Source organism: Myotis brandtii, unplaced genomic scaffold (genome assembly GCF_000412655.1).
Source record: "Myotis brandtii unplaced genomic scaffold, ASM41265v1 scaffold225, whole genome shotgun sequence".
Classification (NCBI taxonomy): domain Eukaryota; kingdom Metazoa; phylum Chordata; class Mammalia; order Chiroptera; family Vespertilionidae; genus Myotis; species Myotis brandtii.
In genome coordinates this window covers 3,745,496-3,771,848 of record NW_005358435.1, presented here as the reverse complement: position 1 = coordinate 3,771,848, position 26,353 = coordinate 3,745,496, and the positions used below count along the sequence as shown (strand labels likewise).

The window sequence follows — 26,353 nt, the reverse complement described above, 5'->3', positions numbered from 1 at the left end:
AATTTCATTATTCTGTGTGAAAGATCAGATAAATTTTCACCTATATTTAAAACACACACATACCTTGGGGGATAAGCACCTCCTCTCATGTTGTAGTTATAGGTGGACTGCATCCGAGAATAAGGGTCAACAGGCTTATACATTGGTTTTTTTCCAAGTTTCATGCACAGTGCATTTAGCTCTACAGTAGGGGTTATGCTGTCTGCAACACAGAATTAACACAAAAACTTTTTCTTTTTTCTGACATGAGAATGATAATCATTAAAATAAAAAAGAATAGCATGCTTTCCATTAATTGAATTCATGATACAGTTCATGAGAGAGTCTAAGTACTTCACTGGTAAGCATCAGGTCAGGAAATCCAAAAATCTGCTGTGATCTCTAGATATTAATACACAGTTAAAGGCACAAAATGTACTTTAGGCAGCGGTTGCCAACCTTTCAGACCTCACGGACCACCAGTGGTCCACGGACCACCAATTGTCCACGGACCCCCAGTTGGTGAGTGCTACTCTAAGGGCTATTAGAGGGAGTGACAATTTAACACAGCATGTTATCAGTGAAAGCCACATATTTCAGTTGTCATAAATATAACTTCCATGATTAAAAAATCCCAGATGAGTCCAGCTGGTATGGATCAGTGGTTGAGCATCAACCCATGAACCAGGAGGCATGGTTCAATTCCCAGTCAGGGTACATGCCTGGGTTTCGGGCTTGATCCCCAGTAGGGGGCATGTAGGAGGAAGCCGATCAGTGATTCTCTCTCATCATTGATGTTTCTATCCCTCTCTCCCTTCCTCTCTGAAATCAATAAAAACGTATTTTAGAAAATTCCAGGTAAGCCCTAGACGGGTGGCTCAGTTGCTTGAAGCATCATTCTGTACACCAATAAAGGTTACGGGTTCAATTCCCAGTTGGGGCACATACAGGAGGCAACCAATCGATGTTTCTCCCTCACATTAATGTTTCTTTCTTTCTCTCTCTCTCTCTCTCTCTTTCAATAAAGCCTGACTGGCATGGCTCAGTGGTTGAGCGTCAACCTATGAACCAGTAGGTCACAGTTCAATTCCCAGGGGTTGCAGGCTCAATCCCCAGTGGGGGGCTTGCTGGAGGCAGCCAATTATGATTCTCTCTCACCATTGATGTTTCTATCTTTCCCTCTCCCTTCCTCTCTGAAATCAATTTAAAAACCATATTTAAAAAATAATAAATAAAATCAATAAAAATATATCCCTAAGCCCTGGCCAGTGTTCTCGGTGGTTAGAGCATAGGTCCGTGCACTGAAGGGTCTTGGTTCAATTCCTGGTCAAGGGTACACACCTGGGTTGCAGGTTTGCTCCATGCCACAGGTGGTTGGGGAGCCTGTGGGAGGCAACCAGTCAAATCTCTATCAACAATTTCTCTCTCTCTTGCCCACTTTCTCTGAAAAGCAATGGAAAAAATATCCTCCGGTGAAGATTAACAAAAACAAAACATATCCTCAGGTGAGGGAAAAAAATCTAAGGTGACTGCCCAAATCATTGTATTGTTTGGGAACACTTAACCAATATAACTTTTATTTTTTAAAATATATTTTTTATTAATTTCAGAGAGGAAGGGAGAGGGAGAGAGAGATAGAAATATCAATGGTGAAAGAGAATCATTGACTGGCTGCCTCCTGCATGCCCCACACTAGAGATCGAGCCCGCAACCTGGGGATGTGCCCTAACAGGTAATTGAACGGAGACCTCCTGGTTCGTAAGTAGATGCTCAACCACTAAGCCAGGCCGGCCAGGCCTGATATAACTTTGGTTGTACTGATTTACTGGATTATTGGCTTACACTTTGAAGTATGTTTGTACACACTATTTTATAGAACAATGCATTTATTAAGTACTAACTGGATGCAAAGGACTGTGCTAAGCTTGAAGGACACATTCTTGTCCCAGAGGAACTCAAAGAAAACAAAATACACTCAAAGAACTACAACACAATGTGTAATAAAGGCAGGTATAGAAACACTGAGAAGACAAGTAAATTCTATCTGGTGAAGTTAGATGAGAAACACAAAATATTCAGATATTTCCATTCTCACTATTTATAATGGGATTTGGCGAATCAATCATGTGGTAATACTAGTTAGGAAAATGAGTTGTTTTCACATACAACAGGAGCAAATATATCTTGGGTTACCTCAGAATTATCAACTTTAGAAAATACACACTATTCATTTTCCAATTTTTTTCTAAGTTCATCCAATTCATAACTCTTCAAAAAAAACAACACAACTTGGAAACATTACTGTCAGTGCACAATCACATTTAAAAACACTTTCATATCAAACACAGAACAACACTAGCAATGGCAAAGTTCAATATAAATGCACACAAAAAGCCACTTTAAAATGCTTCTTTTGGGTATTATATAGAGGAAAACAAAAATGTCTTGATTCAGTACTATAACTGGTCTGACTAAATTTAGTGCGTGAATCAAATTTGTAAGAATATTTCTGGATTTGCAAAATCAGAGGGTCACATGAATAACCAACCCATTTCTACCTAACATCAGAATTATATTTACTTAATTCATATAGTTTCATATTAAATATAACTTGAATCATTTTAAGATCAACTCTGACCCATCACATTTATCTGCAGAAGAGAATGAATTTAAAGACACAATACCACAAAGAAATCCAAAGCAATGAGAAAGGTGGACTAAAGTCTTCCAGGATCATTCCTGCATACAAAAGGCCTGGGATAACTTCATGTACTTCAAGGGTAACTGCTAAAATAGCCATTCCTCCCACAGCCGCCAGGTCAGGGGTTCCCAACCTTTCAGCAGACACTCTTCTTTATTAGTATTTTTCTCATTTGGTTTCCTTGTTTGAAGAGATATTATCTACTGATTTGTATTTATTTTCTCATTCTTTTTAAAGATCAGGAGACATATAACTGACAATCAGGGTTTCTGATCAACATGTTATAATCACTATCAGCACACTGAGTTGAAGTGATTCTAACTAAAACCTACATTAGTGGCAATCTGTACACTTATGCGGGAGCGGGGGGGAATGTATTTTCACTTAGCTTTTCTGAAATTTTAGTCATTGTTTGGTGACACCCCCACCTCCCATGAATGCTTCTCCAGACCATCAGGAATGGAGGGACCACAGATTGGGAACCACTGCTATAGCGTTGGGATAAGCATTTGCCACTGGTAGTGCAAAATCTGTGCTTTCAAAAATCAACAAGTTAGTTAAGAAATAATTCATATACATACTAAATGGGTACCTCTAGACATACTTTTGAAAGGAACCTGTCTTGGCCCATGCATAATACCTGGATTCCTTCCTTCGCTACGAAAAGGGCGGACTATGGGTTTAGGAAATTTTGTTCCTTCCAAAGCTTTGGCAGCAGCTGTGTGTTGGGCTTTTTTAATACTAGTTCCTTCAGCTTCCCAGCGCTGATCTCCAAGTGTTAGCTGTACTGTAAACACCTACAAATGAAAATTGTGAGCTCTCAATTCATGAAACCTGCTGTTAGTTGTAATGTCATTTGGACCTTGAACATATTTTATGTCATGGTTTAAAAGGCCTGGTCACTATATTGGTAATTTATCTCATCACCACCTTTTTTGGTTTTTATAAACACAAAAAGAAACGTATATGTGTGTGTGTATATATATATACACATATATATGTGTGTATGTATGTGTGTGTGTGTGTGTGTGTGTGTATATATATATATATATACACTCAAAATTTCTCTATTTATATATATATAAAATAGCACTCCATGAAAAACTATGCTTTAAAAGATGGGGGTACATACAGACATTGTAAAATGTTTTCTTATATATTAGACACATTATTTGGAAGTCATCCAAATAGATACTGTCTTCCAATTACTTCTCATGGAAGAAATTTAGCAAACTTGATTTAGATACATAACAGCATCTCATATAAATTAAGGTATTTGTTTTGATGTTGTATTGTGTTTGTGGACTCTTGCCTGAAAGCACAACCCCAGTAGGACAAAACTTGAATAAATGTGGAAATGTCAGCCAGGTTCTAAAATGCTGCCTTTCACTTTCCTAAGATTGCACTATTCAGACGCTGCCTCCACTTTCAGAAGAAAAATCAGATTCACAGCAAGCAGAGCTAAAAAATGTTTCAGAATTCAATTTTAAGGAGGCATCCAAAACAGCTAATTTCGTTCTCAACAAATGGCCTCTTTTTTAAGTATAAAGGTAACTCCACTCCACTCTTAAAATTAGGCTATGTTAATGCTATCAGTATTGAGTTAATACTGTCAGAAATGATGACCCATCAGAGCATTGTGATTCATTAATTTTGGTGTCCAACTGAAGAATAACCTAAGAAGCTTGGTAAAATACACACCCTGAGAGATTTCCAATTAATAATGAGGGACAACTGAACACGTCTAATTTTAATAAGTTCCAAAGTGATCTTGATGCACTCCAAAGTGAGACTCACTACTTTGGAGCTTTATTCTCCTGATTTTATCACTGAATATAACTTTATTTCATTTAAAATAATTTATATGAGAAATTTTGACTTTAGTATGTCTAGGTCATTTCAGTTTGGTGCATAAAGGGAGGGGACGACTTGCCTTCATAGCCGATTTTTCTTATAGGTCTTAACTTTAGGATTCCCTCCGTGCACAGCTTCCACTAAAGGGGAAAAATGAAAGACTCCTTCCTCCCCCTTGAAACATGGGGCTTCCTGTATTTATGCTGCAGTTCACAAGGTTAGTTATTTAAGCACCAACAGCATGAACACAAACCCCTGGCTGGCCTGTGAAGTCTGAGCAGAAGCCTGCAATGCTGTGCAAGCCCTGGGTCATGATTGTGATTCTTTCATGAAAGACACTGAAGGGGAAACGCTAAAAAACAAAATTAAGAGTTAATTCCATTAACAGTCTTGCCTTTCTCCAGAACCTTACTCATCCAGTGCTGTTGTCACTCTGTTGCCTTCTGTGTGGAGGGGTGGTAGCAAGCCAGAATCTTACTTTTTATAAAATTAAGTGTACACCAGACCTCTGACTTTTTAAATAGTCTAACAGTCACCTAGGAGGGAATAACTTTTCCTCTTTGAATGAGTTGTAAGTTTTTAAAAAATGACCACACAGATTGACCACACAGCCAAATTACTTAGAGTATTAAAGTTCAAGTAAGAAAGTACATATTTTAAAAATATCAAAATAGTTAATAAAGGGAATCCCAAAGTTAAGGTCTGCAAAAAAAATCCTGTAGAAGAAACAGAACAGTTATAGAAAATGACTAATTGCCTGCTGAAAGTAAAGTAACTTTTCAAAATATGCTTTAGAATAATGTTAAAACTAGCTTCATGTGAGTGGAAAATCTGTTTTTCTTAAATGCATAATTGTTTAATAATAATAGCTACCATTTCTCAAGCATTTACTAAGTGCCAGGCATTGTGCTTCATTCTTTATCATATTCTCTCATTTAGTATTTACAATAGACCTATTTGGTAGGTATTATTATTCCCATTTTACAGATGAGGAAACGGAGGTTCAAAAAAAGCAGTATCTTGCTCAAGGTCACAAAACTAATAAGAAGCTAGGATTCAAACCGAATTCTGTCTGACGCCAAAGGCCATTTACCTAACCTATGCTATGGTTCCTAATTATGATAGTGGTTGGTGTTACTTTTAGTCAAATGAAAAGAGAAACTTGTTATTATTTAAGGCTTCAGGTTTGCATGTCTACAAAAATGAGACCTAAAGAGACAATTCATTAAAACTAGTATCAGAAACAGAAGGCTAAATTCCTTATCTCTCATACTGTAACTTCTCATACTATAGCCTCTCATACTACACTGGCAACAGATAAAACTAGATATGCAAACATTTAAGTTCCAAGATCTGCATTAGCAAGAATATTAAACAAGCTTAAAAAACTGAATTCCTGAACAAATAGTAAACATTTACATTATAGTCATTATTCATTCTCTAAGATAAGGGGAATGACAAGGATAACTGACACCAGAGACAATTCGAAAATACTCACTTTGAGACCGATTCCTACCTCTCGTCTTCAAACTTTTTACTTGATGGCTAATAAGTGGCAAAACTGATTTTCAGCTCACCCCTCTCCCTGCCCAGTCTAAGGTATGCTTGTAAACGAGCAGGAAAGAAGCCAGAGGTAGGCTGTAGCCAGGAGGGCGAGAGCCTGGAAAACTCACAGGAAATCATTTGCAGGTGGTTGAGAATATACTAATTGGAGTTTTAAAAGCATAATGTCCTAAACAGAAATATATCTTTTATTTGACCCATTCTACAAGGATGAAAAAAGAAGCAACTTGCCAAAATCTGTATCTTTTCAATCTCTTTAAGACAACCACAGCAGTTTGAAAATACGTATGTTGAATCACAGCACCACTCGCAACAGCATAAAAAAGGATAGAAAACATTCCTGATGGGTTATAAATGCACAAGCAGTATGAACAATATTTACCTTACAGTGAGCTGGACCTTGCTCACGCAAAAGCTTATACTCAGGCTGAATCTTGTTGAAACGGGCTAACTCATTCACAAGACACATTGGGGTTTTCTCTTTGGGGTGTGCCATGCTAGAAGGAACTGAAAAATAACGTAAGAGCATTGAAGTCAAGTATATAGACTGCTGCTCTCCTATGGATATGAAAAAGAGGGAAAACAAACTGAAGGTCTAAGGATTTAGAGTGGCAGTAATCCAAAACTGCAAACCACAATGGGGGCACATGTCTGAAGACAGCTGGAAACTTTTCTGAACCAGTTGAGGCCAGCTCACCTGGGAGAGGGTGTCTTCAAAAGAAAGAGAATAAGAAGTCAGGGGAATAACTAAACCATGACAGGCAAGCAAGATCTGAAATCAGATGAAGAACAGCTACTACAACTAACCAAGAGAGTAACAAGGAGGTCTTTTGAGCAGACATACACTGGTTACGGCAACAGCTGTCAGCTGTATTCTAGTCGTTATTTCACAACACGCAACATGCCAACACCATTTCTCAAACAATAACTGTCATTTTCCACACACTTAACTTCTCATTCCAGGGTGTCCCCTAGTCTGATCTCCAGAGGCTGCCATCCTCAGATCTTAGCTATTTTTGAAAATTATATTAAGTTAAATAAAATGGCCTCAGTGGGCAGGAGCTTTACAAAGTCAATAGAATGCAGATATAAGACACATTGGAAGAAAAAGCAATAAATCACAGCGAACTGAAATAGTTGATGCCATTGCCTTTTAAGCCAGACTCAAATGGCAAATGTGGGTAAAACTGAATCTCTAGGATTATGACAAGTCAAGAATGGTATCTGGTGAGCCAGTCTAACGAAGTCTAGAGCCATGCAGCTCAGAGTGGGACAAGCTAACACTCTAAGAATAGATTTACAAAGTAAAGGAAATAAAATAATGAAATGCAAAGGAAATTATCAGGTGTAACGGGTAGAAAGGCACTTGTTACAAGGTGACTCTGGCAATGGAGACACCCATGCTCACACTCCATTTAATTGGTTTTGCCACTTTAGGGAGTGAGAGAGAGAATATTGTTTTTAGTTTTTTTTATTCAGGTGTTTCAAGTCTTTTCTAATCAATGAGCACATTTTTAGTTTCCTAATAATCAAATTTCAGTGCCTCTAAACTTATTTTCTTTTTATAAATCTCTGCTTCTTCGTTCAATCTCTAATTGGTCCTCACTAGGATTTCTAAACTACCTCTGGAATCTCAACTTAAACTTATTCAAAATAAAAATTAACAAATGCCAATGCACTCTTCTGCTTGCCAGTAAAGCTGACTGTCCCCTTGCTTGGGATAAATTCTTAGAGACATACAAAAAGGGGGCTTACAAGAGTTCTTTGTCAGTTCTGGGAAATCATTTTAAAAGCAGAATTTTCCCATACAACAATGACTATCCAAAGTGGAATTTACTGTTCAATTCTCTCTGCCAGCCACCACTTTACAACAGACTAGACATTATAGTTTAGTTTTCAATTCTCTTTTTTTACACTTTGAAATGGTCTGTCAACCAAGACCTCCATTCAACCCAATGCACAACCAAGTGTTTTATATCTGAGATAAAAAAGCTTGGGCAGTAATATTTTCTTCTGCTTCTTAAAGGTAAATATGAGAGCTCCCTAGCTCTGCAATCTACTTAGATCAAAAAACAGGCTGAGAACACATTTGAAACAGAAGACACTTGGATTCATACGCTTGCTTACCTGCAGCTGCAATGGTGGGTGTAATAGATGCAGAGGGTAAAGCAGAGTTTTGAATAGGTCTACCTGCATTTTCAGAGGGCAGAGAGCTAGTAGTAGAAGGAATACTCATCAAAGGCTGTGAGAGAAGAGACTGGTTCTTGTTCAGTATTTGGCTCCCTGAGAGAGCAGCAGATGGGTTCTGAACTTGCACTTGAACTTGAGACATGGTCACTTTCAACAAAAGTGAACAACTGCAGGTAAACAGCTTTCAGTGCAGGTTAATTCAGTGCTATGAAGTCTAAAGTTCTACCTAAAAGTTGTAAGGGAAAGAAAATAAAAAGGTAAATTATAGAGGAGATATGTAATTGCCAATGTTCAGTCACAACTGGCGTCACCTTCTCAAGTATGAAAATAGCCCTATTTATGCCGAAACCGGTTTGGCTCAGTGGAAAATAGCCCTATTTAGCATGTAGCTATGTCCATGTATTAGAACTGTTTCTCCTTGGTATACAAGAAGGTTCCTGGTTTTGTGACTTTCTCAGTGTTTTTAAATTACTTACAATACCCTTATGTTCTGCATGTTCATTTTATGAAGAAAATCAATAGGGTATCATAATATTTATTGGTGACTATTAAGAATTATAAATTACAACTTATATTAAAAATATAAAAATGTTAAAATATGGAGAGGTTTTTCCATACTATATGGAATATGGTAAAAGTTCTGGCCTCAAAATTCTAGGAAGCTGAAAGCAAACTGGGTTGTAACACCATTAATAGGTGAATGTAAATAATGCTTCCATTTAAGGGCAATGTGCTCAGATTGGCACCTTTAGGGCTTTCCTTTAGGTTGACTGAAGAAAGAGAAGAATTTCTCACTTCTGCTGTTTCTTTTTATGATGATAAAAGATCAATTTGTTTTCCTAAGAGTTTTGTTTTGAGATGGTCTCAGTTACAGACCCCAAAGAAAATTGTTGCACTCACATCAATGCTTGATCCTGAGAAATCTGAATAGCAGAGAACATTCTATGGATTTGTACAACTAAAAGCAAAAATAGAGATGAAGAAGAAGAGAGGAACAGATTTCAGACTGGCAATTTTATTGCTGTGGCTGGTAAAGCCTCCTAGGGAAGCAGAGGAGATTGTTGACTGTATCGTCTAAACTTCAAAGGCATTCTTTCTAAATACATTGATTTCTCCACAAGTCCAAAATAAGGACAGTTCTGTTCATTTTCATGACCACCATTCAAAAAGCTGAAAATACTGAAGGCAAAAGTACTCAAAAAAATAACCAGTAGCAACAAAGAACAGAAAGCAGAAACCAGCAAACAAATGAGAAGTTTTATTAAAGAGTAATTGTTCATCACTTTTTTTTCCAAAGTCTTAAAAATGATTTTTAATGAAAGCTAGACCTCTAGAAAGAGATGAATGACCAGAACAATTAAGTTACTTGAGGATTCCTGGCATATTCTCTCTCGCTGAGAGCAAAAAGGACTGCAAACCTCAACCAAACCAAACCAAATCCAAAACCTCAGCTACAATATGACTTTGGATCACAGAGGCATAAACAGTACCCTATTCAACAAAATTGCCCAATATTGCAGTTATTTCTTGTTTACTTTTGGAATCAGAACCAAATAGCAGTTCCACTGAGGATCTAGATAATGATCTTAGCAGACAAGCTGCCAGTGTCAAGAAACAAGTCCAGAACCATTGTTTCATTGTTTTTATTTCCTTCAGTTGCCAAAATATATTTCTCTCTCAATCTTCCTCCTCCCTCTCTTATTCACCTCCTTCCTCTCCCTCTCTTTCTAAACTCTGCCTTGAGGGCATTTTTCTACAAAAAAAAAAAAAGGTCATTTATAGTATACTCACAACACATCAGGACACCAACTACAGGTCACAGGCCAAAAAGTAGCCAAAAGGCCATAGCTGGTTTGGCTCAGTGGATAGAGTGTCAGCCTGCAGACTGAAGGGTCCTGGGTTCGATTCCAGTCAAGGGCACATGCCCAGTAGGATACATGCAGGAAGCAGCCAACCAAGACTCTCTTATCACTGACTAGAGGCCCGGTGCATGGATTTGTGTACCAGTGGGGTCCCTCAGCCTGGCCTGCAACCTCTCGCAATACTGGACCCCTCAGGGGATGTTGGACTGCTGGTTTTGGCCAGATCTCCTGCAGGGATCGGACTGAAACCGGCAGTCCACATCCCTCGAGGGATGTAGTAGTGCACAAAGTGGCAGGCGGCCCGGGAGGAGCCCGAGCCCAGGCCAAACACCACTCCCGCTCATCCTGGCCCCACTGTGACTGCTGCACGCTGTCCAGAGGGGCGAGGCAGGAGCGGCCACACCACTGCAGCTGCGCTCGCCAGCCATGAGCCTGGCTTCTGCAGCGCTCCAGCTGTGGGAGCGCACTGACCACCAGGGGGCAGCTCCTGCGTTGAACGTCTGCCCCCTGGTGGTCAGTGCACGTCAGTGCTTAGGGTTTTATATATATAGATGTTTCTACTTCTCTCTCCCTCTCCCTTCCTCTCTGAAATCAATAAATATATATATATTTTTAAAAATAGCCAAAAGCAAGTGTTTGCTTCAGAGTCTACCCATACCCCAGAAGGAGCAATCCAACTCTGCTCTGGGTAACTCCTGAGAGTCTGAGACTTGAATGAATGACTTAAACTTAGAAAGGGAGGGGCCCAAAAGGATCTATTTTGGCAAATGCTATCTGCAGCAGGCCCACTGCCAGCATTTCCATCACAGACAAAAATACATAGATTTTCTAGAAGTTGAGAAAGGGAACAAACTTTTAAGTAAAATGTCCCAAAAATGTTAAGCTCAAGTTCATCTGAAGTTATGTCTTTATAACAACTGGTTGAAAACAAGTAGTTCAAAACGTAATAAAAAAAATTTTACTCTCCTAATAAGGCTGTGTACTTTACAAATTTTTAACTTCCAACACGAAAATCCAAAAAACAGTACTCATTTGCTAATAAATTTTTAGTCATTTACTAATTTAATACTTCTATGTGTCTTCAGGCCTGAAAAGAGAATCTAAAGCAGTGGTTCTAAAGAGGGGTACATGTGACAGTATCTGGAGACATTATTTGGATGTAACAACTGGGGGACGTGGGGACCTACTGGTATCTAGTGGGTAGAGGGATCAAGGATGTTGTTTCAAGTATACATATACTAATCCACAAAATAAAATCTTACACTAATATAACAAGTAGCTTATATATTTTCTAATACAGAAAAAGAAAATCCCCCTTTCACCTCAAAGGCTCTAAAAAACTGATGCTAATATTTTACCCAAACAAATGCTCCTCTCCTAAAGAGAAGCCTGGCAGCTATCATAGTTATAAATGAGGAAAAATATATTGTTTACCCACATAATTCAAAGAACAAATAAAGCTTTTGACTACTGCTGTTTATATAGCTCATAGCAGCCTTCAGGGGAATCATGGAATTTGGATATATTACGTCTGTATAAATTTAGAACTTGGTGCTCAACAGTACTCTGTCCTGAAGATTAAATCCTTAACTGAAAACTTGTTTTTTCTTTTTAATCTATCTTTAAGAATTGTTTTCCACCATATAGATTAGGGACTCGAGAGATTAAAATACTTCATTGGAGTTTTCTTGTAGAACATCGGTATTTTACACACAGTAAAATTAGGTTGAAAAGTTTGAAACACAAAGACTCCTCAGTTTTTCCCAGCACTGAAAACACCTTTGACTGTTAAGCCTGTGTTATGCTATTTCCCTGCCTCCTGCCTCCAGCACAGATGAGGGCCTTGGTCTTTTCCTATATGAAGAGTTTTAGACACCAACTCAGGAAAACACATTTATTTTATTCTTAAATCCAGAATTTACGAAGCATATATCAGCACTATACCACAAAGAGGGGTGATATAACAGAATTATGGGTATGTCTTTTGAAAAGACTCCTAATTCCAAGCCTCTCCTCCTTGGCCCTGTCCCCTGCCCAACCCCTCCTGGGTCCTAACTTTGGCTTGGTGATACAAAAATCTTTTCATAAAAACAGAGTCTCACCTTGGCTGGCAGCTTCCATTTTACAAGTGCCAAGTACTTTTTAATGCATTGTGGGAAGAGGAACAGGAGCACATTAAACATTACAATAGCATTTTTAAAATAATACATGATGTGCTAAAAAGTGATCAGACACAAAATGCATATTCTTCACTAAGCAGTGAATCTACCAAGACTAGGCCATACTGAATACAATGTGAATGATTTAATACACAAGGCAGACCCTTCTAGAAACAGTTTACAGAACTATCTACAATAATGGTTTAGTCTTATTCACTCTCAACTAACATTGTTAAATCATTGTAGTATGACATAACTGCTTTAACAAATACAGAACAACATCCTTTTTAATATCTAATTTTTAACTGGATTAACTTATAATTTATAATAAAGTATCTGTACTTTTGTGTAATCAACACATCATTGGCCATTATAATAAGTGATGTCTCCAAACAAGATGTGTTTAAAAAAGAAAAAAGAAAGAAGTCATCCTTATTCTAGACAAGATTTTAAGATAGCCACAAACATTTCACTAAATATCTCCCCATTGAACTCCTTTATTAAATCTTGTGTGGTATAGAAAACACAGATACAAAGGAGTACTCCAGTTTCTTGCCATGATAAAGCACTTGGAGTATCAATAGCAATTTTAGGATATATTCATCCAATATTCAACAGAAATTTATTAAGCATCTGCTACATGTGAACCCTTATATGTCAGATTGTACATTCTCCAGTGATAGAAAGAATTAATTTGTTAAAGTTTTCCTCAAAGATACAGAAGAGATCTTTTTTTAAAAATATGTTTTTACTGATTTCAGAGAGGAAGGGAGAGGGAGAAAGAGATAGAAACATCAATGATGAGAGAGAATCATTGCAGAAGAGATGTTTAAGCAGCCAACTGTAAATCTATTCATCTGTTCTCTTTAATTTTTGAGAAGCTCCATTCTCAGAGAAACTTTGTAAACAACATGGAAAAGTTAAGGAAGAAACCACTTTTCCTACAATAACCTTGAAATATGCCTAAAATACCTTTATTTCCAAGATGTTTTTCTGATACATCTTTCTAGTTGTAATGTGCTTGTATGTTTTCTGCAAGTAAACTTACTCCCAACTTCCCCCCCCCCCACCCCCCCTCCCCCCACCTGCCATTCCCTGCCCCTGGAAAACAGCAATTCATTGACTCCAATAATTATCCAAACATCTACAGACAGGGCACCCACAAGTATAGAAACATGACAATCACTACCATCATAAAAAATCATTTCCAAAGAGACGTCAAGCAAATAATGTCCAATAGCAGGCCCATATGTCAAATCACAATACTAAAAGGTTCTTTAAAAGAAATATGACCAAACTACTTAAAAGAAAGAGAAAAAAAAAAAAAAAGACCATTATGTACTTGGTACTCAAGAGGAAGACACAGGAAAAGTAACCCTGATGAGACACAATCACCTACAAGACAATAAAATCAGCCAAAAATAATGCCTGGAAATAATCCAGGCTGTTCAAGACCTTTGCATCCAATACAAGTGACTGAATGTGGCCCCTGTCTTACAGTTGGCCCAATGCCAACTGGGCAAGGGAGGATTTTCTTTCCACACAAATGTAACCATTGGGTGGTCCATTTAAAGAAACACTTCCTAAAAGAGAATTCATTATTAAATGTTCATCCTAGAACAACCATCACACCATACTGTGTACTAAAGAAAAACAAATTACCTCTGCAACCTAACAAGCTGCAAATCTTACTTTCTTTTTTAGCTCTAAAACCTTATCAAGCTCCCCTCTCTTCCGTAGATAAATTCTTAAAAATAACTAAACTCAAACACATTATTTTTATAAACTGGAGGTGTTTTTAAAATCTAAACTTATAGAAACATAGAAAAATGTTTTAAACCAACCAAAATGAATATCTATAATATGCTAGAGATTTTTAAGAAGTACCTTGTGACATATTCATAATAGTTAACTGGCTTTTCCTTTTAGAAAAGGGAAATTGTAGTCTGTAACCATGTGCCATCTACCTAGAAACAAACATGACTGCATTTATCATCTTCATGCAAAACAGACCAGTGCCAAGACCCAGTTTCTAAGAAACCAGCCTTGCTGCTAAGTAGCAACCAACAATTTTAAATTAAATCAGACTGAGTTGTGGCTTTCAGTTTTACTCCCAATTCAGATAGCAATTACATATCCAACTTTTGGCAAGCCACTGCCCAAAGCCTCAGTTTCCCCAAATCACTTTGTAATCGAGTATTTGACAAAGCCTCAGTCCTAGCATCTGAGAGCTAAAACCCTGAAGGTGTGATGTTATTCAGTTCTTAGGGGGGGAAAAAAAAAGGCATTATACAAAGTCAGTATGATGAGTGTAAATCCATTCACTGAGCTTTGTACAAGTTCTCTAATTTCCTGATGCTTCAATTTCCTCATTCCAAAGGATGTTGGATTAATTTGTCCACTACTGCCACCTCAGAGATATGATATGATGATGTGCTTTCAATTCTTAGAAAGTGCTAAAAAACACAAAGTAGTGTATTTTGTAGATAAAAGACTGTAAAATCCTAGGAGCACTCTTACAAAACTTTTCTGGTCTAAATGATCACAGCCAGTGGTAAACAGAATTTGAATCCTAACCCTATCTCATGATAGAAAACAAAGCTGAATTAGTTCCACAGGTTTGAAAAACAAGTTTAACATAAACAATCTGAGAAATCAAAGGCAAACTACAAAAGTTTCTATAAACAAGACACTTATTTGACGAATAATGTTAATGACTTCAGTAGTCAATTTTTACATCTCTACATTTAAAGTATATGGCAATGCCAGCTAGCGGGTTTTACATCTTGCCAACAATTTCCCCTGCATTTAATTGCTTTCTAATTAAAATCTCAAGAATAAAAACAAATTCAAACTATATAAAATCTCTTCTGTTTCTCTAATATTATAGCCAGAAGTAAATGTCATTTTCCACATTAGTCACTGAAAATTTTAAAAATATTATGAATTATGAACAGGCCTGAAATTATAGAGCCAAATTATGTGTACCTTAAAAAGAGGTGCTCCAGGAACAATGTTGTTGTGGTTCAGGTCTGAGAGGTTATGTGGTTAGAAAACCCCTGGAAAATAAGAAATAATAATTTACAGAGGATATCTTTTTCTGAAAATGAATATATATAAATGGCTAAAATTTTGGGGAAATCTAAAACTTCCAAGTAGGGAAGTTTCCGAAAACATGATGTCCTGGATTGGCACACTCTAGAGCAGCCGTGGGCAAACTACGGCCCGCGGGCCGGATCCGGCCCGTTTGAAATGAATAAAACTAAAAAAAAAAAAAGACCATACCCTTTTATGTAATGATGTTTACTTTGAATTTATATTAGTTCACACAAACACTCCATCCATGCTTTTGTTCAGTTTAAGAACCCATTGTGGCCCTCGAGTCAAAAAGTTTGCCCACCCCTGCTCTAGAGCCTACAAAAGGCACGACTGCATAGACATGAACATAGGATACAGTAGAAATTTCCTTTTTGGTCTCAATTACTTTCTGATAAGAGAGCTGTGAATAACTAAGATTTACTTTTTTAAAGAAGGAACTGGACAACATCTATTGCCTAATCACACAAGCCTGATTTTTAAACTGCTTAACTACTAGTATTTTATTTATAAATGCCCTTACCATGTGCTTGGTGTGCAAATACAATTTAGATAGGAAATTTTACAAAATGGTATCTTACACATAAATACTCTTAGTTTAAATTGCAAAATACAAAAAAGCACATTATATCTAATAAATCCAAATCATAATCCTTCTTTAGGATTTTAAGTGACATAAGAGTTTAATTCTCATACTCTCAGGTCTGCTTTATCTAGAGTTTTCCCACCTTTTAAATGGCAGGAGTCAGTAGCAAACAGAATTTTTCACTTTGAGATGCTTTTTGCATTTTTATGTCATTTATTTCTGCTCTGATCTTTATTATTTCCTTCCTTCTGCTCACTCTGGGTTTTTCTTGTTGCTCTCTTTCTAGTTCTTTCAGATGTAGAGTTAGATGATTTACTACCATTTTTTCTTGTTTTTTGAGGTAGGCCTGTAGAGCTACAAACTTCCCTCTCAGGACTGCTTTCATTGTGTCCCATAGGTTTTGGATTGTTGCGTTTTCATTGTCATTAGTTTCCAGGATGTTTTTAATTTCTTCTTTGATCTCATTGGTAACCCAATCAATATTTAATAACATGCTATTCAGCTTCCAAGTGTTTGAGTGTTTTGGATTGTTTTTATTGTAGTTTATTTATAATATTATGCCATTGTGGTCTGAGAAGATGCTTGGTATGATTTCAATCTTCTTGAATTTGGGGAGACTTTGCTTGTGACCCAATATGTGGTCTATTTTTGAGAATGTCCCATGTGCACTTGAGAAGAACGTATATTCTGCGGCTTTGGGGTGAAATGTTCTGAAGATGTCTATTAAGTCCATCTGATCTAGTGAATCATTTAGGATTGCTGATTTTTTGTCTAGAGGATTTATCCAGTGATGTCAGTGGTGTATTAAAGTCCCCTACTATAATTGTATTGTTGTCGATCTCTCCCTTGCTATCTTCCAGGAGTTTTTTTTATGTATATGTTTATCAGGGTTATAACCTCTTGTTGTATCGTGCTTTTTGCATTTTTAGAACATAATTTTGCTCATTTCAATTTCTCACTGCTACTGTGACTTAATAAACAAAAAATAGCTGTTTACTGTCCAAATGACTTTAGAAATAAAATCAAGTGCTCTTGATTAGCTCTACAATATTTTAACAGCTCAAGCTCTTCTTTTTGTAGTATACTATAATAACAACTTTCCAATCTAGAACCATTTGTTCCATAATCTCACCCAATCAAAAACTAACATGAATGAAAAGTGGAAAAGGGCCCTAACCGGTTTGGCTCAGCAGATAGAGCGTCGGCCTGCGGACTCAAGGGTCCCAGGTTCGATTCCGGTCAAGGGCATGTACCTTGGTTGCGGGCACATCCCCAGTGCGGAGTGTGCAGGAGGCAGCTGATCGATGTTTCTCTCTCATCGATGTTTCTAACTCTCTATCCCTCTCCCTTCCTCTCTGTAAAAATCAATAAAATATATTTTAAAAAAAAGAAAAGAAAAGTGGAAAAGGCCTCTGAGCAGCCCAAACAGATGTCTAAGACTCACCTAATTGAGTCCATGCCTTTTACCAATGGGGCTTTCCTCCATTCAAACCCATCTATAATGAACAATTATGGTAGATTTGGTTATCTAGGTTTCTAGCCCAAAACAGAAGTTAAATAATTAGACTGAGAAAAAAGGAGCTGCTAAAGTCAGACATAAGGAAAATAGTAAGAAACAACCGCCAACCACTCAAAGCAAAGTAAAAAGGAGGAGAGAGGAGACATATAACAGTCTGCAACCATTTGGATTCCAAACATCGTTACACAACACAAGTGATGGCTGACATTCATATACACATTCATACTTCCATAAGTAAACATTTTTTTAAATCCTCCAACCATTTTCAAATGATAATCCAAAACCATCATGCTTATTACCAATATATGCATACAGCACTTACTCCAAACAGCAGCAGAGAAGAAAGACTGTGGGTTAAACACAATTCCCTTTCTTTCCCACTCAAGAAACATACTAGAATCCAAGCGCATGAATTAAATTAATTGCTTTAGCCCTAGCCGGTTTGGCTCAGTGGATAGTGTCGGCCTTTGGACTGAAGGATCCTGGGTTCGATTCCGGTCAAGGGCACATGCCTGGGTTGCGGGCTCGACCCCAGTAGGGGACGTGCAGGAGGCAGCCAATCAATGATTCTCTTTCATCATTGATGTTTCTATCTCTTTCTCCATCTCCCTTCCTCTCTGAAATCAACTAAAATGTATTTAATTTAAAAATTTCATTGCTTTATTCATTCAATTAGTAATTATTGAACACCTACTATTTGTAGGCACTATTCTAGACACTGACGAGAGAGGAGCACACAAATAAGATATAGTCTCTGTCTTTGTGAACTTCACATTTGTATAGGAATAACCTTGAACCCAACACAAATTTAAATAAATAATTCACAGTGGCATTTTAATTAGCAGTAACAAATCCTTTATAATACACATCACTTCATAACTAAAGAAGACACAAGAGAACGTAAAAAATCTCTTGGCTACAAAATGCTGATTTAGGATAAGGGCAAACCAGCTAGCACATGGTTGCCTGGGTATGGTGGATAAAGCTCTTGATTGGGGGTCTGAGGTTTTGGGTCCCAAACTCTGGCGCTCAGATGAATAATCCTGACCAAGTTACTCTTGTAGGCCTCAACCTTTTAATGATTTGAATGATATTACCCCCACCAATTTCATGATTAATAAAACAATAATCATATGAATCTTGAGTGAATGACTCGTAATGTAAATAAAATGCTTATAAACTGACATGTCATACCAAAGTTAGCTGTTAAACATCACTTTTTAGGGTATACAGTAAATAATACATAAAATGATAATTAATCACATTCAAAGCACGCTAAGAAAGAAAAAAATGTAGCAAACTTAAAAGAACCTCATCCTTCCAAAAAGAATATTTTTTACTTTATTCTTTTTTTCATGTTTGGTGCTTATATTGATAAATTCTCAGTTAAAAGGGAAATTAGTAGCTAGTCTAAATGTTCCAGACTGTAAAGGTTCACTCTTTCACAAACCAGAATAAAACTTATTGACTTAAGTATATTTGACTGTCATCTAGGTAAAGGGTCATGGAGCCTTAATGAGCAGGTTGGTTAAATTGTGCAACAAAGAACATAAGCATCCAAGCATAATCGGACTTATTATTACATGTAAATTATCTTCTTTCTGACAGAGGAAAGGACTGCCTAGTATTTTGTACAAAATCACAATGGCACCAGCAGACAATGGCCCTATTTCTATCAGGGAGGACTCTACAAAGGTAGAAAATCCATGCCTCAGTTAATTTTAATCTATCTAAAGCATGAACTTCAAAGAAGCAAAAATGTGTTTGGCTCAGTGGACAGAGCATCAGCCTGCGGAATGAAGGGTCCCACGTTCGATTCCGGTCAAGGGCACGTACCTTGGTTACAGGTTCTCCGGCCCCGGTCGGGGTGTATGCAGGAGACAACCAATTGATGTATCTCTCTCACATTGATGTTTCTCTCTGTCTCTCCCTCTTCCTTCCACTCTCTCTAAAAATCAATGAAAAAATATCCTCGGCTGAGGATTAATAAAAAATAAAAAAGCAAAAACGTGAGAATCAGACAAAATCTAATCCTATCTAATAAAGAGGTAATATGCAAATTGACCATCACTCCAACACACAAGATGGCCGCACACATGTGGACATAAGATGGCTGCCACAAGATGGCTGGCAGGGGAGGGCAGTTGGAGGTGACCAAGCCTGCAGGGGAGGGCAGTTAGGGGGGACCTGGCCTGCCGGGGAGGGCAGTTGGAGGTGACCAAGCCTGCAGGGGAGGGCAGTTAGGGGGGACCTGGCCTGCCGGGGAGGGCAGTTGGAGGTGACCAAGCCTGCAGGGGAGGGCAGTTAGGGGGGACCTGGCCTGCCGGGGAGGGCAGTTGGAGGTGACCAAGCCTGCAGGGGAGGGCAGTTAGGGGTAATTGGGCCGGCAGGGGAGCAGTTAGGCGTTGATCAGGCTGGCAGGCAGAAGCGATTAGAGGCAATCAGGCAGGTAGGTGAGTGGTTGGGAGCCAGCAGTCCTGTATTGTGAGAGGGATGTCCCAGATTGGAGAGGGTGCAGGCTGGGCTGAGGGACACACACCCCCCATGCACAAATTTCCTGCACCAGGCCTCTAGTTAGATCATAAAGCTCATGCCTGAGGGGAGCCATTACTGTAACAATTTAAGTTATCTGCTCAATTCATCCCCAAAATAAACATATTTCCAACACCTTTTCATGATTAACTGGAGACACTCATATGTCATTATAGACATATAATGACACAGTTGCCTGAGTTAAGGTTAAACACAGAATGGAAACTCATATACCATCTCTCACTAAAACCCCAATCCAAAAGCAGATTTAATTTCATTGATCTAGCCTTTTAAGGCTAGCCATACTACCTGGGTGGACAACCAAAGAGGCTTCTTATTCAGAAGATCACTGATTCAGAGAAATTGTTCAGGATGCAGTTCCACACCAAACAGAACATTACAGTAAGTATTCCCAATACCATCAAACAGGAAATGGATGTCAGAAATGGCTGGGAAGCAAAAAGAGCAACAACCACCTAACCCTGTAAAGTTAACTAGAAGCTTATTTAACTCACTTCCAATTAAGCAGAATACTATAATTCTAAAGAAATTAATTTTCTGCCCTAGCTGGTTTGGCTCTGTGGATAAAGTATCAGCCTGCAGACTGAAGGGTTCCAGGTTCGGTTCCAGTCAAGGGCACATGCCCAGGTTGCAGGCTCAATCCCCAATGTGGGGTGTGCAGGAGGCAAGCAATAGATGACTCTCTCTCATCACTGGTATTTCTCTCTCTCCCTCTCCCTTCCTCTCTGAAATCAATAAAAATATGTATTTTAAAAAACACTAATGTTCTTAGCAACAACCTGGTGTATATAGTTAATAAATCATTTTTTAACAAGCTTCATGAAGGATTATAGCAATAATTTAGAGTAAAGCCTCCTTCAACACAAAAGGTTACCGAAACATCCTCCACCCCATTTACTAAGTACTCCCCAAACCTTTGAATCAGCTTAAAAATTTTAGTTTAATTTGACTGCAGCAATCTATCACAACAAACAAAAATAAACTGTAGCCCTGGCCAGTGCTGCGCAATGTCTAGCATCAGCCTGCACGCTGAAGAGTCTCAGGTTCGATTCCCTGATTGCCAGTCAAGGGCACATACCTCAGTTGCTGGTTCCCTACCCAACCCACTTTGGGGTTTATGAGGGAGGCAACCAATCGATGTGTCTCTCACACAACATACAACTTCAACTCTTGGCACAAAGTAAGAGCTGGATAAACAGCAGCTTTTATATTATTAGATAAATTCAATCTGACCTTTCAGATTCCTTTCCTGCATCAAATAACCTTCACCCGATAATTTTAACCTGGCGCATGGTAAGAAAGAACAAATATTATTATCCAGCAAATTCACTAATCCTGTGCTCAGTCACATAAACATCTATAAATATAAACTTATAGGTACATACCACTTATAAAATTACACAATAAATGGAAAGAGAAAACATGTTAACTAAAATCAACCTACTCACTGGGCAACCAGTACTAAAAGCTACAACAAAGAGAGAGACAATCTGATTTGGAGAAAAGATCCTAGGGCGCTTAAATAGATTTTCTTAGTTTTTCCTCTCGTAGACATGACAAAAACAAACATCTAGGACAATTATGACCCCTGTATCATAATAAAATGGCCTGTTTTGCTTCCATTACTGTTATAAACTCACAAAGCCATCGTCACACTTCTCTCCCAAATCAGATTCCATATTAAACAGAAGCAGGTGAGCCATAGATGTAATATTTAAAAAGCTAATTTTTAATTGAAAGCAAATACTTTCTTGGATATATTTCCCTACTCTTGCTTTCACTAAATATATTTTGAGGGAGCACACTGAATATACTTTTTTAACAAATAAATGAATGTGTGTAATTCTGGGAAACAATTAAGTCTGCATATAATTTGCTTCTACCTCCACTTCCCTGGTGACACAAATCACTTTTACATCAAACTTATTCACTAGGATGGGAACGTAGATATTTTTAAAATAAATTAAGCTATTTACAATAACTTCACAATTTTGTTATTTTAAAAATAATTATGTTCTTTGGTAAGGTTTTTTAGTTCAGAACATTAAGTTGTGAGCAAAACAGATATGCAAACTGTGCACCTGGTGGTATTTAAAATCAACACAGCTAAAAAATAAATAAATGAATAAAATAAACACAGCTATATATTATAATCCTATCCATAGTAGGTAAAAACATAGGATTTCGTCAACATTATTCAAGCTTTTAATACTTAATTTATCGATAAGCACATCTTGGTTCATTAGACAATTTCCTTTAAAAAGCAAAGAGTTCTAGCCCTAGCTGGTTTAGCTCAGCAGATAGCGAGTTGACTGAAGGGTCCTGGGTTCAATTCTGGTCAAGGGCACATGCCTGGGTTGCAGGCTAGGTCCCCAGTAGGGGATGTACAGGAGGCAGCCAATCAGTGATTTTCTCTCATCATTGATGTTTCTCTCTCTCTCCACCACTTCTTCTCTGAAATAAATAAAAGTATATTTTTTTAAAAAAAGAAAAAAGGCAGAGTTCTGACCCAGCCATTATGCTCAATGGTTGAGCATTGACCCAGGAACCAAGAGGTCACAGTTTGATTCTGGGTTGTGGGCTGGATCCCCATGGGAGGGTATGCAGTAGGCAGATCAATGATTCTCTCTCATCACTGATATTTCTCTCTCTCTCTCTCCTGCTCCCTTCCTCTCTCTGAAATCAATAAAAATAAACATTTAAAAGAGAAGGACAAGTAGAAGAGAGGTGATAAAGCAAGGGTAGTAAAATGTTAATGGCACAGAGTAAGTGATAGATATAAGAGGTGACATTAAAATTCTTTAAACTTTGTTATATATTTGTAATTTTTCATAATGAAATATTCAGTAAAAATAAACATAGCAACCATGTCTTCTCGTAGTTCAATCTCTAACTTGTAAATTATATTTTTTAGGATAGCATAAATGCTATATAGTCTTAATTTTGATAAAGTTTTACTTAAGGAAAAGTTCAAGTAGAAAATTGTACCAGAAGCATATTAACCACAAAGGTCTCCACCACCACAAGTTAATTTAAAATAACCTGTCACAGGTCTAGTGGAGAACAAAATCTGTCATAAAATTCTCTAAAAACTTCTGAAGGCTCCAAAATCCAAAAGGAGAGCAAGGCCAAAAGCTCTCATTTGAGGGGAGGAGTTTACATTTCCCCAAATTGAGCAATTCTGTGTCACTAAGCTGCATGTGAAATATGATCCAGTTTAGAGGCTAATAAAAACAAGGCCCTATGACATCTCACAAAAAGATACCTTTTTCATGAAAGTTTCATCTTTATTTATACCAGTAAGTTTCACTCTCACTCCATCCAGTAAAAGGGCATCAGAGAAAGTTGCCCTGTAAGGTGAGACCCACTCTGTACCTCTAGGTTAAATACTTCACTGTTTTATGGGGGAGAGACTCTGGATGAAGCAGCACAGGATATTCCCAGGTTTAATGATTACACCCAGAATAATGTTAATGGTTGGACTTCAGAATTGGAGGAGGGGAGGGAATTCTGAGTCATGCTCATTTTTAAACTTAAGATAATCTGCATATAAATGAGCTTTCTGGCTTAATTTTAAAAGAGAACAATGACAGACTGAATAAACTGCACAGTATTTATAACAATTCCAAAAACATAAAAGTTTTACTTTAAGCCAACTAGGAAGTACTAAGCATTTTTTAAAATTTTTTAAATATATGTTTATTGATTTCAGAGGAAGGGAGAGGGAGAAAAAGATAGAAATATCAATGATGAGAGTCATCCATCAGCTGCCTCTGCAGTCCCTATGGGAATGGAGCCTGCAACCCGGGCATGTGCCTTTGACTGGAATCGAACACAGGACCCTTCAGTCTGCAGGTCAACGCCCTATCCACTGAGCCAAACTGGCTAGGGCCTAAGCATTTTTTAAAATAAAGTACATTTTGTGTCCTTTCTTAGACACCAAATTAGATTTTCCCCCTAAGTTAATTTTAAGAGGTATGTATGTCTCTCCCCATCGCTCAGGTTGTAATATCTAAAACACAACATACATTTTTGCCATACCTGATCAAGTTCAAAAATAAACCTACATAACTGAAATAACAATGCTATAGGTCTAAAAGCTGGAAACTGTTCATGACCAGAAATGTGAAAACTAAGTAATAATGACAAACAATATTCCTGTCAACTTTCATTCTAGGAGAGCCTTCCTTTAAGCAAGAAAGAAAAACATGAATATCTATGCTATGAATTCATACTTACTAAATTTGTTTATAAATACAGCAGATGGGAAGGTGGGGTCTTTGGAAAATAATTCTACAACAGTTTTTAAATCAAATATCCTTTGCTTAATTCTTAACCTAAGGTAATAGCAGCATATTTACATAAAAACTGTAAAGAAACTTTGAAAGTTATTATGAATTATTAACTGTTGTTTAACTTTGACACAAAGCTATTCTCCATTAAAAGTGATTTAACAGGTAGGTCTCTCCACCAAAACAGGATTAGGAATATCTGTATTTCTGATTACTTTTCAATTACAATCATTAATAATAGCTCAAGAATTGTTGCTTTTGTACACAAAGAAGCAAAGAAGTATTTTGGATATAACTTTGAAGAAAGGAGGTAAGCACTGAATCAAGAGCTAATTTGGTTGCTAATTTTTTTTCCCTGCTGTATAGTAATCATGTATAAAGAAGAGAAGCCCAATAAACAACATAAGAACTGTGATTCTACTAAAAGTAAATTTTGTGGCAGATTAAGAGTCTGGGGCAATCTGGTAAAATTATGTTTAGGATTTATTTCAAAATAACCTAGTTTGGGGGAGGGTGTACTATACGAAACAAGATTGGACGGGCTATAATTTAACAACTGTCAAAGCTAGGTGACCAATATATGGAGATTCACTACACTACTTGAGTTTTGTTATGTTTTCCATAATAAAAAGGTTGTTTTTTTAAAAATTAGGTTACCTACTACAATATTAAAACATTTCCCAAACATTACAATTTGTGATATGGCAGAAGACATTGCTATGTCTTCTTTTGCTTGTATAGTTATCTGGGTGTTTTTAAAGAGTTATCCAAACAAAGATTTTAAACTAGAGATGATGGTAAGATTATGTCAGAAAATTCTAAGAAAAAGTCAAAAACAGAGAGGCCACTTTGCATCGTGTGTTACTGAGAGATGGGTGTAAATTAAAAGTTTTAAGTTCAGTAAGGAAATCTACCTAAAATAATCCAATGTACAGGAGGATCACTGACTAGAACAAACACACAGGTCTCAGTCTTTTGTACATGTGAACCTCCATGAGTTGCATTTCCTTAATGAAAGGTACACCTAAACAACTAAGCACAGAATTAAGAGAAACTCGGCATTTCTTAGAGTTGCTGTTTTATAAATCCCACCTGTCACCAGGATGACTGAAACTGCTCCCTGTACAATCCAACCGTATTTTTAGTTTTTACTTCAACAAGCAGCAATGTAATTTACATTGGGCGAGCACACCGATTCTTGAGAGCCCAAAAATCAACCAAAAAGTCTGGTTTAACTCTATTCCCATCACCGTCTAAACAAGCAGAACGCAAGAGTGACCTTAAAAATGTCCCCACAGCCAAAGAACAGGGGCAGAACAGACTGAAGCACACATCTTCCCCGGAACAGAAGAAAACTTCCACATAAGCAATACTGCGACACGGAGGTGGGGCAAGGGCTTAAAAGGAAAGTCGGCCAACAGGGACGAGGGAATAAAAAGCACAGCTGCAGCGAAAAAAAAAAAAAGTTAGAAGTTAGAGATAATAGCGCAAGAAAGGGCATTTTCCAGCTTCGTACACCCCCCCCCGCCCCACCCCCTCCAGAGCCTGCAACACAGCAAGAGCTCCAAAAACGTTTGCCGAACTCAAGGAAAGCTTCTGCCAGCAACTTTCCCAGGAACGGAATGACAACAAGAAGCCTGATGACGGCAGGAAAACAGGGAGCTGGTGAAAATCTTGCAGTTGGCTCGGCTGAGGAGGTGGAAATAACAGCACCTTTTACAGACTGCCTACTGACAGGGTGTCCCAATTAAACGTACACTCCTTCCAGATATGAACGCCCCAAATAAATCGGCGCTGCAAGCGGGCACGCTGAACATCTCTGCCTCCGAGGAAACCCACACGGGGAGGTGGGTCAACTTCTGTCCACGCTTCCCCCTAAGTTATGGCTTCATATCCCGCTAATCAATTATGCAGATGCTTTACTGGGACACGCTGTGGGTCTGGCACTTGGATAAGCGCTTTATACGCCCCAGTTCACCGAACCTTAACCACCTGAAGC

General features: G+C 37.8%; 1 protein-coding gene across 5 annotated transcripts in view; it reads right to left on the bottom strand.

The window, feature by feature from the left end:
• Positions 1–15,393, bottom strand: part of STAU1 (staufen double-stranded RNA binding protein 1) — a 50,898-nt gene extending 35,505 nt beyond the window's left edge. The window contains exons 1-5 of one of the 5 annotated variants that reach the window (XM_014539689.1): positions 15,297–15,391; positions 8,225–8,513; positions 6,480–6,604; positions 3,321–3,477; positions 64–202 (exon numbers count right to left, since the gene is read on the bottom strand). In XM_014539689.1, the coding sequence (XP_014395175.1) occupies positions 64–202; positions 3,321–3,477; positions 6,480–6,604; positions 8,225–8,429 (626 nt within the window). In that variant the 5' untranslated portion in view covers positions 8,430–8,513; positions 15,297–15,391. Of the gene's footprint in view, positions 1–63; positions 203–3,320; positions 3,478–6,479; positions 6,605–8,224; positions 8,514–15,296 lie in introns of those variants that run through there. The other 4 variants (XM_005866201.2, XM_005866202.2, XM_005866204.2 and 1 more) reach the window with 4 other exon arrangements.
• Between the last annotated feature and the right edge of the window lie 10,960 nt (positions 15,394–26,353).